The 19,098-nt window shown below is 39.7% G+C and overlaps 1 protein-coding gene across 3 annotated transcripts in view; it reads right to left on the reverse strand.

Annotated features, from left to right (window-relative positions):
• Nucleotides 1-3,315: 3,315 nt before the first annotated feature.
• LOC6506053 (fibulin-2) overlaps nucleotides 3,316-19,098 on the reverse strand; it is a 483,847-nt gene continuing 468,064 nt past the window's right edge. For all 3 annotated transcript variants that reach the window (XM_001966603.4, XM_032455788.2, XM_032455789.2), the window contains 2 exons: nucleotides 7,316-7,546; nucleotides 3,316-3,527 (listed from right to left, as the gene is read on the reverse strand). In XM_001966603.4, coding sequence (XP_001966639.2) covers nucleotides 3,365-3,527; nucleotides 7,316-7,546 — 394 coding nt within the window. In that variant the 3' untranslated portion in view covers nucleotides 3,316-3,364. The remainder of the gene's footprint in view (nucleotides 3,528-7,315; nucleotides 7,547-19,098) is intronic.

Consider the following 19,098-nt stretch of genomic DNA (forward strand, 5'->3'; position numbering starts at 1 on the left):
GTCACGGGATACTATGATCTCATCGAGCAGAATTCTTTTCGTTTCTGAGCGAAGAATCGCAATCAACTTCAGCATCAACACAAAAACCTGCGACAAACCAGTCACCAGGATGCCAGGCAACGACTAAAGAATCGATACCAAAATGAACGGCTGTTGATTAAATCCGCGATCCAAGAGCTTTTCGGACACCCCAGAACAATTGGATCAACGGACCAGCTGCGCAGCTTACATGATACCGTGCTCCGAACAATCGCAACTCACAACGCACTTAAGGTGACAACAGACAACTGGGACCCAATCTTGATACACATCATTGAGAAAAGATTGGACCCGCACACGCTGTCATCTCTAGAACTAGCCGTCACCTATCCAACCAATCAACAATCTCTGAAGCAGATGTTAGAAAACCTTGAGCATCAGGAAACCAGTCAAGTAACAATGCAGAAAAATACGTCGGCCGCTCCACTTCGATTCAGTTCATCACGATTGGTGTGTTCAGCCACAGCCCTGATTATAGATAAGCCCACCGTTCTGTTACCAACCACCCAAGTGGCAATACATGGCCCAGCCGGAACCCATCAGCAATGCCGCACACTCCTAGATCCTGGATCACAGATTAATATAATCACGAGAAGGATGGCTGACACACTTGGACTACAATTGGAGCCATCAACCCTGAATATCGCTGCACTGGGAGGAACAACTAAAAGATCACGAAAAAGGGCTGTGGTGACCCTATCATCATTAACCACTGACTTCGAAGATCAAATCAACGTCGTTGTACTACCGGAAATAATGCTCAATCAACCATCCCACCCTATTCAAGCGCCAAGAAATATCTCACCTCAGTTGCGCTTAGCCGATCCTGAATTTACGCAGCCCCAGAATATTGATCTGTTGTTGGGCGCCGAGATCATCTCCCAGATTATGAGGCCACAACAGACATTTTTGGGAGAAGGACAGCCACTTCTAAAAAATACCGCGCTTGCATGGATTGTGATGGGGCCAGTGCGACCGGAATCAGCTCCTAATATCAAGGCAGAACAAGTCGTCGGTAATACGACGGCTTGGACACCGGAAGCTAACGAGCCACGACAAAGTTTGATTGCATACATCGGCAAGGAGCAAATAGTAAAATCCGGAAGATTACATAGTTCCCCGCTCATTGCGGATCAACAAGGAGAGCCGCAGACGGACCCCGAACCACAAGCCCAAGGTTTTCAACTCACAACTGAAAAGCAAAGAGAGCAAGGGCCAGTAACCAAGGAAATTCAAGGAAGTCACCTCCTATCTGGCATGGGTAACATGCGTCTCCAAAAGGGAGCAAGAAGCAAGGTCAAGAGAGGACCAGAGAAGTCCTGTATGCGCACTGGCCAACCAGAAAGATGGGATGCCCAAGGAGAATGGTTACGAGGGCGCGCAACAAGGCGAAGGAGACAACAGGTCGGATAGAATTATCGTTGGTATCTCAACCACATGATTCAAAATTTTTTTGGTAATAACATTAGATTTTTATACCCTTGCAGAGGGTATTATAATTTTGGTCAAAAGTGTGCAACGGAGTGAAGGAGACATATCTGACCCTATAAAGTATACATATTCTTGATCAGGATCACCTCCTGAGTCCATATGAGCATGTCCGTCTGTCCGTCTGTCCGTCTGTCTGTCTGTCGGTTTCTATGCAAACTAGTCTCTCAGTTTTGGAGCTATCGAGTTGAAACTTTGCACACATCCTTTTTTTCCTTGCAGGTAGTATATAAGTCGGAACGGCCGGGATCGGTTGACTATATCCTATAGCTGCCATATAACTGATTGATCGGAATTGCATTAACTTTGTTTTTTTTTTAAGTTAGAGGGTTGGGACTTTCCACACATGTTATATTTGACCAAAATATCTTATGTACAAAATTTCATAAGGATCGGCCGACTATATACTATAGCTGTCATAGAACGATCGGAATTGGCATTACTTTGGTGTTTTTTAAGTTAGAAAGATGGGACTTGGTACAGATTACTCTTTGGGCAAAATAATTCAATATGCCAAAAATTGTCCTAAGGACAATTCCTTAATTGCATCCTTAATTGTATTAAAATTGTTGGCACCTTGGCCAAGTAGGCCTTGGCACTACTACCCTATATGCACACTTAGTAATTTGATCCAATCAATATGCATCAGCATGTCGCAATATACAAACCCACTAACCGATTTTCTCACCTAAAAATAATTAGTAATAAGCATAAAACTATATCCAACCTATTAAACCAGCACTAGTAGACGGCGCCAGAAGCCGAATCAGCATATCAGCGGAAAGAATGACCGACTGACCGATGCAAGCAAAAACCAGCCAGCTAAGCCGAAATGCGTGTGCAAGCAATACATGAACAAACTATCTGAGTCAGCAGTTTTAGCACGTCCATAACATTGACCTTTTAATTTAGCATCTTATATAAGAGTTGTTCTTCTGAAATAAAGATAGTTCCGAAATCAATTCCAGAGTCAATCGTCTCGTTACTCAGTGTCTGAACCACGGCACTTAAAATCAACCTACTTCGAGTGATCCTGTGTAAAACGGTTCACAAGTAGGACTCTCTGAAAGCTATCTACTTCGCGTGGCTCCAGTGTAAACGGACCACCAGTAGAACTTTCATTATCGAATCTACTTCGAGTGGCTCCTGTGTAAACGGACCACAAGTAGAATCCGTGGCATACCAGTCTACTTCAAGTGTTGCTCCCGTGAAACGAACCACAAGTAGAACCCGCATTACCTAACTACTTCGAGTGTTGCTCCCGTGAAACGGACCACGAGGAGATCCCGCGCCACACCAGTCTATTTTGAGTGTTGCTCCCGTGAAACGGACCGCCAGTAGGACCGGCCGATAAGGAATCAGCCGAACCACCATACCACCGGTACTTGAGGAAAACCAGCCCAGGACTTCAAGCACCCCACATCAACTCCAGCCTGATCACAGCAAGCGCCTGGTCAACCCGAGCAGTCCTTGCAGAATTTAGGTAAACTTAGTCAGACTATTTACGTACTTTGACTACGACTCCGGGACCTACCGCTACTCCCGCGAGTTCAAGTTTGACGTAGTTGCCGCATAACGCTATACGGACGAACAAAAATTAAAAGTTCGTTGTTAATAAATAAATTAATAAATAAAACCACTTTATACAATTAAATCCACTTTCTTATAATAATTTCAGCCGAAGGTCCTTGCAGTTAGCCCTGTAGAAACAATCTATGCATGACTTAGAATTCTAAGTCTAATTAGAACGGAATCTTTTGTCACAATAAATAAAACAAATGTTTTTTCAAGCTTACTTTTTTCCATTTTATTTTATTTTACAATTAATTATTATTGATTAATATTGATATTGAGACACAAATAAAAATAGCTTTGCAATACTCTTTCCTCGAGGCATTCCATTGGTAAACACTGTCATACACAATTCCAATTCGATGTCTTGGGGTCCCTCCAGGCTTTTTTTCAGCATAAGATTAGCTTGGTTGTTATTTTTTATTATTCTGTTAATAAATAACAAATTTTAATAATTTGTAAATTGATTTATTATTATTTATTTAATTTTTGATGCACCATACTTTTAAAAAAGTGTAAGTGAAATTTAAATAAAAAAGGAAAGCTAACTTTGGCGGAGCCAAAGTAAATATACCGTTTCAGTTAGATAGTAGCTTATATTATTATATATGTGTTGGGTCGTATATAGTTGGCAGATCCTTATGATAATTTCACCATCAAATCAATTTTCTAATAGAGGTCTGCATCAATAGCCAAAAAACGACATTCAAATGCAAAAAGTTGAAAATGAATTGAGTAGAATAGAATGCAGAGACATTCTGACTCATTGTTTGTGTAGAAACAGACAAACGGCACGGCAGTCCACCAGGTGACGACCTGCATGCCTTGGCGTGCGCGAGGAGACTCTATGTTTAGCCGATGAATTAAAAATTTTCTATAGGAAACCGATCTAAATGAATTATATACCAATCGAAAGGTATTGTTTCAATTGAATAATTTTTGTCCAAAGATATTCCAAAAGTTTTTTGGTTTGGGAGAAATTAGGGTGAAAGTAAAAAAATTCGGAATCATGAATGTGGGGCTGGTGGACACAATAGAAAAACAGATAGAATATTGTTATACATTCGCGTTCTAATGCTAAATACGCATCGATACCTCAACAGACCCAATCCGACATTTCTTGCAGAAGATATTCAAAAAATTCGATTTTTTCTTCTTCTTCAAAATGAAGCTACTGTGTGTCTGTTTGTCTGTTTGCCCTATTTTTTTCTGGGAAATCCTGAAAAAATTGGAGATCTTTGTTACTATCGTATGAGCAACTATTGTTCTACAATTTTTTGAAATACTTTTTGAATAACTTTATAATTAAAAAAGATATTGAAACGTGCTTTCAAAAAAGGTTTTTTAAATATCTTTTTCAACTTCACCAGGCTTCTTACAATCTCTCTGGGATTGCCTTAGAAAAATTATAGCAGGTTAATGATCTTGGACATAAAACTCTTAGACATAAAACTTAAATTTTCCGACCATATTTCTTCAATGGTTAATAAGGCTAAAGGTGTTGTCAGTTTTATTAAAAGATGGGCAAAGGAATTTAACGACCCTTACATTACTAAAAGCTTATTTATATCCTTGGTCCGCCCGATACTGGAGTACGGTTCATGTGTCTGGTGTCCCCAATACGGTGTTCATCAAGACCGCATAGAATCCGTACAAAAAAACTTCTTATTATTTGCTCTTAGGGAACTTAACTGGGACGCAAATCTTCACCTACCTTCGTACAATAGTAGACTCCTACTAATAAACTTACCCTCCTTAAAAAATCGTAGAGCAATGCTGGGTGTCGTTTTCCTACACAACCTTATTAATGGTGATGTAGATAGCCAGCACTTACTAACACGCTTACAGTTTAACGTTGCTAATAGAAGGACCAGAAACTTTAGTCCTTTATTCTTAAGCCATTGTAGATCGACATATGCACAGCATGATCCCATTAGGATTTTATGTTCGAACTACAATGGTCTGTATAATATTATTTCTCTTTCCTCCCAGTCAAATTTGAAAACCTCCATTTTAAATTACCTACAAGAACATACTAATTCTTCCTCGTTTTCTTTATAATCCTTCTATTTAAACTTATATACTATACTCATTATACTAACTCGAATTTATTCCCGCGATTCGAGCCGTACGTTATGCGGCAGGCGCCCCTCGGTTGGTTGGGCGGGAGGTGGGCTGTACGTATGCAGTGGGAACCGCGCGAAAAAAAAAAAAAAAAAAAAAAAACTTTGAGACCAAACGACTTTATAGTACACAAAAAAAAATACACTGAAAATAAATTTGTTTTTTAAGAAAAAAAATTATTTTTCAAAATTTGCTCATTTGATCCTATTTATATTGCACGTGGAGATAGCTTTTGAGATGTCGAAACTTTGGATATATCTCTTATATCTGGCAAAATTCGTTAACTCAAGATATAGTCCTATAAGTGCAGCTACCAATTTTGTGCAGCCACGTGTGAAGCTTGCTGTTACCACTAACCATGCAACATATAGACTTCTCATTTCATAAAACGAAAATGGGCGCAAAAATTTCTTGCGACAGGCCCCCGGAGACCAATTTCGATCGTTCTATAACAGCTATACGATGTAGTCGACCGATCCTGGCCGTTCCGACTTATATACTGCCTGCAAACAAAAGGAGGTGTGCAAAGTTTCAACTCGATAGCTTTGAGACTGAGAGACTATTTTGCGTAGAAACAGAAAGACAGACAAACAGACGGACAGACGGATATGCTCATATCGACTCAGGAGGTGATCCTGATCAAGAATATATATACTTTATCGGATCGGAGATGTATCCTTCTCTGCGTTGCACACTTTTGACCAAAATTATAATACAAACATTATAAAATAATAATATATAATAATTAAAGTAAACAAAAATAATAAAGATTTTTCTGCTTGAAATCGAACCCACGACATAACGATTAACAGGCAGATACCTTAATCATTAAACCATGGGGTTAAAGTTTTCCGCGCAAAATATGTAGAATGGCAAGAAAATATTAGTGATTAATAACTAATTTCGAATATGCGTAATTTCGAACTCTAGCAGCAGCAGAGGGCCGGCAGAATTACTTCGCCTACTTTGTCTTGACGTTCGAAGGGATATAGTCGGCCGATCCTTATGAAACTTTGTAATAAGATATTTTGGTCAAATATAACATGTGTGGAAAGTCTCAACCTTCTAACTTAAAAAAAACCAAAGTTATTGTATTTCCGATCAATCAGTTATATGGCAGCTATATATAGTCGACCGATCCCGGCCGTTCCGACTTATATACTACCTGCAAGGAAAAAAAGGATGTGTGCAAAGTTTCAACTCGATAGCTCGAAAACTGAGAGACTAGTTTGCATAGAAACTGACAGACAGACAGACGGACATGCTCATATCGACTCAGGAGGTGATCCTGATCTAGAAAATATATACTTTATAGGGTCGGATATGTCTCCTTCACTGCGTTGCACACTTTTGACCAAAATTATAATACCCTCTGCAAGGGTATAAAAAACCTCTTGACGAGGTAAAATACCGGTGACGAACCTGTATGCGAAACCAGAAATAACTCATATCAATTTTTGTGACGAATATATGCAGTATAGGTGCTAGATAGGTAAAAAAAAATTCTTGTTCGGCACGTGCAAGAAAAACAAAAAAAATCAGGCATGTGCCTAATAAGAAGAATATAAGAATATATGATATAAGAATATTTTTTATATGCAATTTTGTATACCTATATAGCTCATTTTCGTCACAAAAATTGATATCAGATATTTTTGGTTTCGCATGCAGGCTCGTCACCGGTATTTTACCTCGTCAAAAAGTTTTTTTTATATTATAAAATATTTTGGCCAAATATAACAAGTGTAGAAAGTCCCAACTCTCGAACTCAAAAAACATTTCCCAACAAACATTATGGCATTTCCGATCAATCAGTTATATGGTAGCTATGGGGTAAAGCCGTTCCGACTTAAAGGATGTGTACAAAGTTTCAACTCGATAGCTTTAAAACTGAGAGACTAGTTTGCGTGGAAACAGACAGACAGACATGCTTATATCGACTCAGGAGGCTGATCAAGAATATATATACTTTATAGGGTTGGAGATGTCTTCTTCACAACGTTGCATACTTTTGACCAAAATTATAATACCCTCTGCAAGGGTATAATAAAATAGTTAATTTCCAATAAAAAGGTACAGAAATCATACTTACTCAAAATTCCTTTCAATTGCTCGTTCAATAGTTGGAGTAGCGTGCACTCGAACAATTTTAAGATCGAAGTCAATGTTGTCATACCAAAGGGGACCTCTCAGTGTAAAGATAATTCGACCTTCTGGCGCAATAATCAGTTTTGATACGAATGTGATAAAATTGTAGGTATAAGCTGATGGTTTTGAGTAGCAATCATCCCCCTCACAGGTGATACTACTTTGTCGGCACCGGCTGTAAAAAAGCATTAATAAGACATGAATATATGAAATCAAATTTCTAAAAAAATAACATATGTTGTATGTAACCAAAAGTATCGTATGTAAAAAAACTAAACTACACTTTGCTTAAAAACTTTTCTTATACATTATTATTTATTAATTTAACCTTTTATTTGAGTTTGGCAGAACATATAAGATTGCCCAAAATGATATCCGTAGAAAGTTATTTTTACGGTTGGGAATTTCCATACATGTTATATTTGACCAAAATATCTTATGTACAAAATTTCTAACGATCGGCCAACCTTGCTCTATTTAAAGATGCTTGGGACTGTTTCCAACATTGTAGGCACCTAATGCCAAGACCTAATTACCCAGCTCCAGCGCAAGAAATCGTCGGAATCGGGTCAGAGACAGAAATCAGCAATATCAGCGGTAAGAATGACCGGAGCGAGCAAAGCAAGCGAGCTCTGAAGAAACCCCATACCAAGCGATCTGAGTCAGCGCACCCAGAAATTATACCTACCACGTTCCTTCCTTAACAGTGACCTTATTGTGCGTACTTTCATTAATAGGACCCGCCCTAACAATCCTTAACAATCAGGAGTAACCTTTAACCGAACCATGACCTCAAATCCTTTGTTCCCGCACATCAACCTACGCCTGACCACAGCAAGCGACTGTTCAATCCGAACAGACCCTTGAATAAGCCATTTTACTTTAGTCTTTCTATAGTTTTTTGACTACAACTCTGGGACCCACCGTTACGCCCGCGAGTTTGAATTCGACAATTTTGGCTGCATAAAGCTCTACGGACGAACTAACATTTTTATTAGAAAATTGATTTGATGGTGAAATTCTTATAAGGATCCGCCCGAAGTTCGCTTTCCTTCCTTGTTTTTGAAAAAAATTCGTTACTGCCGTAAAAAGGCGGTGGCGTGAGTTTCTGCAGGAAAGCGTTAAAAGAGTAATTATTTAATGTGTGTGTTTACAAAGTGAGTTTGTTATTATCCCAGCAGAACCAGTCACCCATAAAACGGCCATAAATCCCCCGTGCGTCCCCCTGATCACCCATGAATCAGCCCTGAAATCTAAAACAAGCTGCCATAAATTTTGATCTGAAAATTTTCAAAAGGTCCTTTCGGCCCCTAATTCGATGGCTTTTGCTTACTGGAACGACATGCAAGCCTCTAAGCTATCAAGGAATCGCGCGTAATTTGTGACAGACAATAATATACCTCTAAAAATTTTCATGCTTAAAACAATCTCAATTATTAATCCACATGAAAAAAAATGTAACACAGAAGTTTATTTTGAGACTGCGATATTACAAAAATTTAAAGTAAACAAAAATCAACTCATAATAAAGATTTTTCTGCTGGGAATCGAAGACACAACCTTAAGATTAACAGACAAATATCTTAATCATTGAACTATGGAGGTAAAGTTTTCCGTGCAAAATATTTAGAATGTCAAAAAATATTAGTGATTAATAACGAATATTGGTCATTTCGAACTCTAGCAGCAGCAGAGGGCCGGCAGAATTACTTCGCCTACATTGTTTTGACGTTCGAAATGCAAACTTTATTGAATGGCTTTTGTTTTTTCGAACGAAATTTGACATTACGGCCTGAAAAGGCGGTGACATGAAATTCAGTACTGCTATATTTTTAATAAAATTAAATATTTAACCTAACTATTTAAATAAAAATACTTCAACCTTAATTTATTCACATCTAAGTTTTTGTGAGTGATAGATATAACTATCATTATATTACTATCACCAAACTTGATATCATATATTTTCGGCGTGGCAAGCGTGTTATTTTACCTCGTCAAGAGGTTTTTGTATTTGATTTCAGTTTTTGTGGGCATTGCTCGAAAGTTTATCACCGATATTTTACATTACATATGTATTTTACATCAACAGGTTTTGTATTTGATATGAAACAATGTTATTAAACAACGGCGATGCAGCCGGCAGCGGCGGTTGAACCGGGAGCGACGGGGCAACCTGCCATAATTCAAACTGCGGCGGCGGGCCAGCCCGTAATTATGCCAAATTGAATTTAAGTTACATATTTGACAAATAAATTATAATATAAAATATAACAAAATTTTTTAAAAACTATTTTTGTTTTCGTTGCGGTGGATTGTTAATGAAGTTTCTTATTAATTGTTTTCAAAGAATTTTTTAGCAAAAAAAAAATTGTAAAATAATTTTCCAAAATAAAATAATTTTCAAACCTTTTACATACAAATTTTTTTTTATTCTTTTTTTTTAATCTTAATCTTCAACTTATTTTCGGTTTTGTGCCAACACTTGAGAAGCGCCAGTAGCGGTTGCGACGAACACGGTGTAGTGGATACCGACTGGTTGCATACTCTGCCTACGGGAACGGCCTAGCTCAGGGAAGAGGCAAGGGGGTCGGTTACTTCCTAATCAGCATCACCGCCACACAATAAAAATTTGTAGACAGAGTTAGGAAAGGGGCTACAGTCATCTGGAAGGATACGAAGTCGAGACAGGAAACCTTGCTGTTGGAAGAACTAAGGTGGTGAGGTTCTTCTGCTTTGCCCGCCCTACCTGTAGAGAATCAACAACGAATTGCTGCTGCCCTTACCCATCTACATTGAAATCGATCAGCTCAGGTGCCCATGAAATTTATAAATTTACTTCATTTCAAAATCAAACTTCAATACAAAAACATAATTGCTTCTTCTTCAGACTCATGATTAACCTAATCCCTTACTCCTAATTGGTCCTAATCCTACAAAATGAGTTTAATATAGCTTAATTTACAAATTGGAATGTAATGTAAAAATGTGTAGATAAAGATTTATATGTATGTATGTAAAGTAGGAGTTAAGGTAGAACGTCTAACCAATCATTTGGATATGGACTGACTATTCATACGTTTTCTATAGAGGCACTGTTACATGATCAAGTCACAATGTTTACTCACGCAACCATCCCTCGAAGTCCGCAGGCCTGTAGACGATAACGCTGGATGGTTTGGGGTGATCAGGTTAAAATGCGAATTAAATTATGGAGTTTTGATGCATGTTGCCAAAATCTTATCAATGCTCTACAGGAAAAGAAGATGAGTCTAGGTTCGATCCAACATGATTTACAAAAAAATAATAAAAATTAAATTCTACTTAATAATACACTAATCCTGGCACAGCTTGTCGCGCTTCTCTCCTGGTGGTTGTTGTTATTGTTGAATTGTCACTATGGACGAGATGTCTGCCTCAGCGATCGTCGGCTAGCCCATCAGGTTAAATGCGGTCGGCTCAAACGAACATGCGGTTCTGCTCCGGAAAGTGAGGTTATGTCCTCCACGCTCCTGGGTTGGCCAGGTTCCAGCTCCGCTCCTGATCTTCTGCGGCCCCAATCACGCACACGTCGCCGGCCACAGACCTCGCCTATCGTGGTTCGAGTCTGGACCGGGTTCGCGCACGTTTAGGGGCTGATCGAGGAAAGCTTTTCCTGGATCCCTGGCTGATGAACCACGCGGTGTCTCTGCCGTAGACCTCTAGGTCGAAACTCGATCGGCTGCTTGACGTAGGCTTTTGGCGAGCGCTACGTTAACGATCGGGGGGGTTTGCTACCACTTCCTAGAACACTCTTATTATTACTCTACTTAGCGACATATTAGTCGGCTCACCTGGAGTCTTTTCGCCACAACCACAAACCACGTGCAGCGGCGAACGGCTGGGCTTATCCACAGCCAACGTTCGGCTGCTGCTCTCAGTCTCACTGGTGTACCCTGTTCGGTACTATCCCAATTTCGACGTTGGTGATATTCACTATTTATTATGCGTTATATACCACTTTTCACTTTGGCGTTTTGATCGGAAAGAACAAGCCAATCAAGCGGAAATTCGGTTGTCAAAATTGCCAGATAGACGGGGTTGCCAGATTGTTTGCCTTAACAGCTTTAAAGGGCTGTAACAGCGATCTGTTATCGACTTATTTTTATTCGACTACTCCTTTCCGTTGCTGTCTTCGAGCAGATATAACGACTGCCCTCTCTTCTCCTTTATTCTGGCCTTGATTCCCACAGGTGACAATTTTGCGTTTATATGCTTAGCCTGGTTGCTTAGAACGAAATTTCTTTTTATGACTTCCTGACCCACTTCGAATGTTCGATGTCGAGCACGTAAGTCGTAGTTGTTTCGGTTTTTCTCGTAAGCTTTTTTCAATCTCTTCACTATTTCAGCTCGTATACTCGGAAACTCGTCTGCTCTCGACACCTTGGCGGATCCATCTGACAACATCTGGATATTTCTCAACAACTTATAATCTTTTCCATGAGTTAGCATATGCTGGCCAAAGATTACATAGTAGGGGGATTCTCCAATGGATTGGTGAATGTTATTTCTCAAGGCAGAATTAATTTTTCCTATATACAAGTCCCACAACCTTTTATCTAACCGAATATATGATCGTAGGGCTGCATTGATCGACCGGTTGACGCGCTCCGTCGCGTTGGATTGCGGAGAGTAAGCACCAGTGAAAATATGTTGGATTCCATGCTTGGATGTAAAGGCAGCGAAGTCCTGGCTTTTAAACTGAGTGCCATTATCGCTAACCAAAACCTCAGGAGTTCCAAAACATACAAATATCTCATCTTCTAAATAATCCATCACTACCTTGGATGTGAACTTTTTTACTGGCATTAGCCAAGTAAATTTGGAGAAGTGATCTAGAAGAATTAAAATGCCTATATTTCCTTTCCGGGTTCTTGGGAATGGACCGATGAAGTCAATATAGATCCGCTGAAATGGTCTTTCACTTGTGGCTTGCACACCCATAGGCGGTCGAAGACGTTGTGTCGGATGTTTACAGGTTTTGCAAATATCGCACTGCGCTATATAATTGCGCACCTCTATCACCATATTTGGCCAATAGAAGTTTCTCCTAAGTCGCTCGAGACATTTAGCCACCCCACCATGCGACGATGTTGGTTGGTCATGGGCAGACTGAATTACGCTTGCTCTCAATTCGCGTGGAACTAGAAGTTTGTAATTCGCATCGTCAACTTCTTGATTTCCGCTAGCAAAGCCTGCTCGATAATATATATAGGAATCCATGACTCGAAATCCAGGTACACTGAATTTTTGGACACGGTCCCTTAACTGACGGTATTCCTCCGATTCAAATGCCTCTGACTGCAAGTCAATCTCTGGAAATACGTCTACTTCTATCGCCAGTACCTCGATTGGTTCCTCGAACGATCCGGTACGTCCGGTACGACGTTTTGACTCCCCTTTCGGTGTTCGATTTTAAACCCAAAGCCTTGTAGCTTAATTGCCCACCGGGCAAGTCTCCCGCTGAGGTCGGTATTAGTCATCAGCCATCGCAGGGCTGAATGATCGGTAACAACTGTAAAATTATGCCCTTCTACATACATGCGAAACTTCTTGATAGCAAACACCACGGCCAGACACTCTAATTCGGTAACCGTATAGTTACGTTGAGCTCCATTCAGTTTTTGGGACATGTATGCGATTGGACGTTCGTTGCCTAATTCATCGCATTGTGCTAGCACTCCTCCAACTCCGCACATTGACGCATCACATTGGATTATAAATGGCTTGTCGTAATCAGGATGAATTAAAAAAAGGAGCAGCACACAGCTTAGATTTGACTTCGTCAAAAGCTTTCTGAGCGTCCTCGTTCCAGCTAAAGATCTTTCCGCGAAGTAAATCAGTAAGTGGGGCTGTTATTGTTGAATACTGGGATATGAATCGACGGTACCAACCGCACATACCAAGAAAACGTCTCAGTTGCTGTTGGGTTTTGGGGATAGGAAACTGAGATACCGCACTGACCTTTTCTGGGTTCACTTGCAGTGTTCCTTCACCCACTACATAACCTAGGTATTCTACTTTTCGAAGGCAAAATTGGCTCTTCTTAATGTTGATTGTAAGGCCTGCGTGGCGTAATCGCGTTGCCACCTCTGATAGGTGCTTTAAATGCTCGTCGAAGCTTGGTGACATGATAAGGAGGTCGTCCAAATAGACGAACACGTGAGATTTCATTTGATATGGTATTACTTGGTCTATCAAACGACACATTGTCTGAGGGGCGTTGCACAGTCCGAAAGGCATACGTCTAAATTGATATAATGGCCTATTCGGGACGGTGAATGCCGTTTTAGGTCGGGACTGAGGGTCTAAATTGATTTGCCAAAAGGCATCTTTCAAATCAATTTTTGAAATGCAGTGAACTGGGGGAAGACGGCTTAACAATCCTTCTAGATTCGGAATCGGTTATGAGTCTTTTATCGTGACCTCGTTTACCTTCCTAGAATCGAGACAAAACCTGACTTTATCGGGCTTGACTATTAATACAATCGGAGATGACCATGATGACGCGGAGGCTTCTTCAATTACTCCTAATTTAATCATCCTGTCGATCTCAGCGCACAGAAGCTTTTCACGTGCTGGTGATAACGGGTAATGTCTTTGTTTGATTGGTTTGGCATTGCCGGTATCAATCGAATGTTCGATTAAGTTCGTAATGCCAAGACCATCTCTGTCAGATGACGGAAAGAAATCTATTACACCTTTGAGTCTTGATTGATCCACAGGTGATAACTTAAGTTTGGAAGAATCTTCCTCAAAGTTTAACTCATTTACTTGGTTTCCTAAAGAAACAGAAATTCCAAATATTTCCCAGAAATCTATTCCACAAATAACATCGAGTGCGATCGATGGTACTATTAAGAACTCAACTTCGGCCTCAATGTTGTTATATTTAATCTTAATTGTGATCGTACCGAGGGTGGGTTGTTTCGTTCCGTCTGCGGTTCGTACGTGGCCGTGAGCCTTATTGTATTTATAGCTTCCTGAAACAAAGTTTTTCGCTAACGCTCCGCCGACTACACTCTTATTCGCACCACTGTCTAGCAATGCTAAATACGGTTTATTGAACACGACTAGATTTGCGAACGGACGGATGTCATTGCTTACTTTGCTAATTGCTGATATTACGCAACTATTGTAGCCATGTTTTGATCTCCAGAATTCTCGAAGTCGTGCTGCTGCGCGTTTGTAAATATTCTTCGTCTGATTTCATTGTATTCTCTTAACCGAACATGATATGGCTTGATATGTCGGTCATGGGAATTGTCAGGTGTCTGTTTTGGGTGGTCGGGAATTGCTATGCTTACAGTTGATTGGTACTTCTCCTCGTCCGAGTCTACAGTCGGGCATCCGGTCTCGGATTGGCACGGTTGTCCGCCTGGAAGTTTCCCGATTTTTGGGAGCAGTTTGGGCAAGTGGGCTTATAAACATTTATCGCGCCACACCCGTAGTAAAATACTCGATGAGGCTTAGGGCAATTTTTGAATCGATGACCTAACGTGTCACAATTCCAGCATTTCGTTCGATTCTCATTTCGAATCGCCGAAATCTGTGGTTGGTTTCCTTGCAAGGATTCTTCAATCTCTTCGTCTAAAGAAATCTCATTTATGTTCCGCCTTATCGGTGGGTAACGTGAACTACTTTTAGCTCTGAGATTGTTGAAAAACTCTTCATGACGGTGGCAGTGCTTGCGTAAAGCAGCAATAGTTGGGGTTTCTATATGTAAAAGGTCGTGTCCTAGGTCAGATCTTAGGTTGTTTCTTATTGTCTGAGCCAACTCTGAGTCTGACATGGGTTCAGATAGCGCATCGGCGATGGCTAGGATGGAGTCAAGAAAATCGTCGAAACATTCACTATTTCCCTGCCTTCTTCTACGCATCGCGGCTCGAATGTCCTGATCTGATCGTTGGTCTTTATATCGTTCCCTTAACCGAGAACAGAGTAATCGCCAATTCATCTCCTCTGAACTCCTATGGCATCGCCAAAAGAAGGTTAGAGCTGGGCCTACAAACAACAAATTCGCGTACTGATACAAAAGATCAAAGTTCCCATTTAATGAGCGACGTGTTAACGTATTCACTCGATATATGAAATCTTCTACGGATATGTCTTTTGGTGAGCCGGAAAATTGTAGCTTCCAGTGAACAATTAAACTTGAAATCTGGTCAGGTCTGATGGTGTGGTTCTCTCTACGATTCTCCAATGAACGATTGTCGGATGTGTTATGGTTACCTGACACATGATTATCGAAAAGCTGACTTTGTAATGGGTCGGCTGTCGGTAATTCCGAATCCCACTCAAGTGATTGTCTTTGAGAAGTAGGTATGTTAAGGTTTTGCATTGCCAGACTTATTTGTTCTGATAATGTCGAAGAGAGTTGGGTTTGGTATGCTTCTAAAGCATTTGTTATGAGTTCCTGAATTCTACCTTCTGAAATGCTAGTCGCTCTTTGCGAACCTCCAGCACGTGGTGAACGGTGCGCTTGTGAGGCGGTGCTCGGACGATTATTGGATACGGTTGAGGTTGACCTTGTGGCAGGTCTGGTATTCGGGCGAGTTCTAGGAACGGCACCTGTTCGCGAGTTTAAATTGGATCCATTTTGACCCCTCGGAACTTCTAAGGTAGAGTCTTGTGATCCTCGCGTGCTATTATTTAGCTGCGAAGATAAGCATGGTTGTCGACAATTTGGACACGTTTCATTTTGCTGTAACCATGCAGTTACGCACGTTCGATGAAAGCGGTGTTGACACGGAGTTTCGACAAATTCTATCTCGGCGTTGGTATCCTTGCATACGGAGCATTGCACCGACTCAACGCCCATTCTTGAACTATTTTCAGGACTACGCCGGACTGACATTATTTCGATTTCGATATTCAACAACAACTAAAAGATAACGAAAGCTGATTGATAATATTTCTATTATTTTCCTTATTTAATTTCGGAAACCTGAATTTTATGGGATATCTGGGGCTTATCCTTTGCTGTATCGATTTCATTTAATAGATTACAAGGTTTTCTGTCTGTCTCTTCATATTTCTATTGAATCTAAAACAACCTGATGTGCTCGTTGCGATAAATGAAAGAGTATACTGCTGAATATTCCAACCAATATAATTCTCAATTTCATTTAGGCAACTTATTGTCAATAAAAAAGGGTGAAAATTGAAGCCAAAATATTGAAAAATGAGGTATTGCTGAATTTTCCAACAATTACAATTCTCGAATTTATGAATATTTATGGTTTGATGAGTTGATCAAGGCTAAGAAGGAGTTATTGCTGAAACATTCCAGCCAATACAGTCTCGACTTCTTGTTCCTTAAATACATATATGAACAAAAGGGATATTTCAAGAGAAACGTCTTTTCTAATCCTTAATTTGTTCCCTGGTCTGGTTCTGAGGATTTCCCAAAACACAGCAGTCCTAGTGGAATCAAAAAGAAGGGTTTTCTGAAACTAAAGAAACTTGTTTGGAAGGCTGACTGTTAGGATAGGTTGGAGGACAGCTCGTGAGAGCAGGGGCTGCGATTTGGTGTTTTGTTTGTTGCTTAGCTGGATGTTATGCTAGCCCCACGTTGGGCGCCATTTTATTCTGTGACGAACACGGTGTAGTGGATACCGACTGGTTGCATACTCTGCCTACGGGAACGGCCTAGCTCAGGGAAGAGGCAAGGGGGTCGGTTACTTCCTAATCAGCATCACCGCCACACAATAAAAATTTGTAGACAGAGTTAGGAAAGGGGCTACAGTCATCTGGAAGGATACGAAGTCGAGACAGGAAACCTTGCTGTTGGAAGAACTAAGGTGGTGAGGTTCTTCTGCTTTGCCCGCCCTACCTGTAGAGAATCAACAACGAATTGCTGCTGCCCTTACCCATCTACATTGAAATCGATCAGCTCAGGTGCCCATAAAATTTATAAATTTACTTCATTTCAAAATCAAACTTCAATACAAAAACATAATTGCTTCTTCTTCAGACTCATGATTAACCTAATCCCTTACTCCTAATTGGTCCTAATCCTACAAAATGAGTTTAATATAGCTTAATTTACAAATTGGAATGTAATGTAAAAATGTGTAGATAAAGAATTATATGTATGTATGTAAAGTAGGAGTTAAGGTAGAACGTCTAACCAATCGTTTGGATATGGACTGACTATTCATACGTTTTCTATAGAGGCACTGTTACATGATCAAGTCACAATGTTTACTCACGCAACCATCCCTCGAAGTCCGCAGGCCTGTAGACGATAACGCTGGATGTTTTGGGGTGATCAGGTTAAAATGCGAATTAAATTATGGAGTTTTGATGCATGTTGCCAAAATCTTATCAATGCTATATATATAAAAAAATTCATATTCGTACCCTCACACGGTGAAAAATACATTTTTTGGGATATTTTTTTCGGAGTGCGATAGCTGCCACTGGCAAAGCGCCATCCACATGAGAAAAAGAGACTAAATATCGTTTCGGAGTGGCAAAGCGCCATCAACAACTAAAAGAAGAACCAAAAATTTGTTTGGGAGTGGCAAACGCCATCCACAAGTGAAAAGAGAAACTAAAAATTGTTGGAGTAATTTTTTGGGAGTGCGGTCTCGGCCAGTGGCCAGTTCTTAACAAATAACATATAAGTTAAATTAATTAAATTAAATGCATGTTTCCTATTTGGTTTTTTATGTACGCAAACTACAAAAAGTCAATATATATATAGTAACATATAAACAAAAGTGTATATCAGTAAATTTTGTAAACCGAAGCTGAAGCCTTTTGAAGCAAACAGCCTCATTTCAGATTTCCAATTTCTAAGAGTCACTTCAGATTGAAAACCAAAACAATATTTTGGTAAACAGAATCCCGACTCAAATCTTTCTCATTCCTTTTAAGTGAATTGAAACTAAACAGCTTAAACCATTCTTAAATGAGAACCCAATTCACAGGAAATTTCACATTTTCTTGTCACCTCGATTAATTGAGACCCAAAGCCTTCCACGTCAACTGACACCTCAAGTAAAAGGTTCCGACTCAATCTATTCTCTTCAGAAAACAAAGCCTCTCAGAGAGAAAAGCTTCTTTCGAGTTTTGATCTGCAAAAAGCTTTAGCAAGGGTAGCTATCAAAAGGACGTAGAGTCCCAAAGTTAAGTTACTTCTGAAATTCTACAACTTCTGTAAAGCTTTACTAAACAAGCTGAACCTGCAATAAATACGTTTGGAACATAGAAACAGTTTTAAATAGCCACTTTTTGAAAATATGAGATTAAAAACTCAAATTTAATTCAATAATAATTCAATAAAATTATTTCGAGTTTTTCCTTAAATCCAAAATTAAAACATGGTATGATCTACTGATTTCAACAAGAAACTAAAAATCTTCCATAGAAAAAAGTTTGGGGAAAAATCATAGAAGACCAAAAATTAATATAGAAAATCTGAGATTTCAACTTCGGATGAGTCTTCCAAAGATATGGTAACTACTAGAAACCATTCTTTAATTTTAGTTGGCACACATATATTTCAAAAATGATATGTACTAGAAACAATGATGGTCATCGCCATTACACGACCAACATAATTCTCTTAGGTCTAGCGCGGAAACTGTGGGTGATAGAACCTATGTTTGTTCTGGACTTTGGTTCAGGGGAGCCTAAAAGTTATGGAGCAGGTAAAATTATGCGTGGAGGAAAAAAAAG

This window comes from Drosophila ananassae (genome assembly GCF_017639315.1).
Source record: "Drosophila ananassae strain 14024-0371.13 chromosome 4 unlocalized genomic scaffold, ASM1763931v2 tig00000061, whole genome shotgun sequence".
Classification (NCBI taxonomy): domain Eukaryota; kingdom Metazoa; phylum Arthropoda; class Insecta; order Diptera; family Drosophilidae; genus Drosophila; species Drosophila ananassae.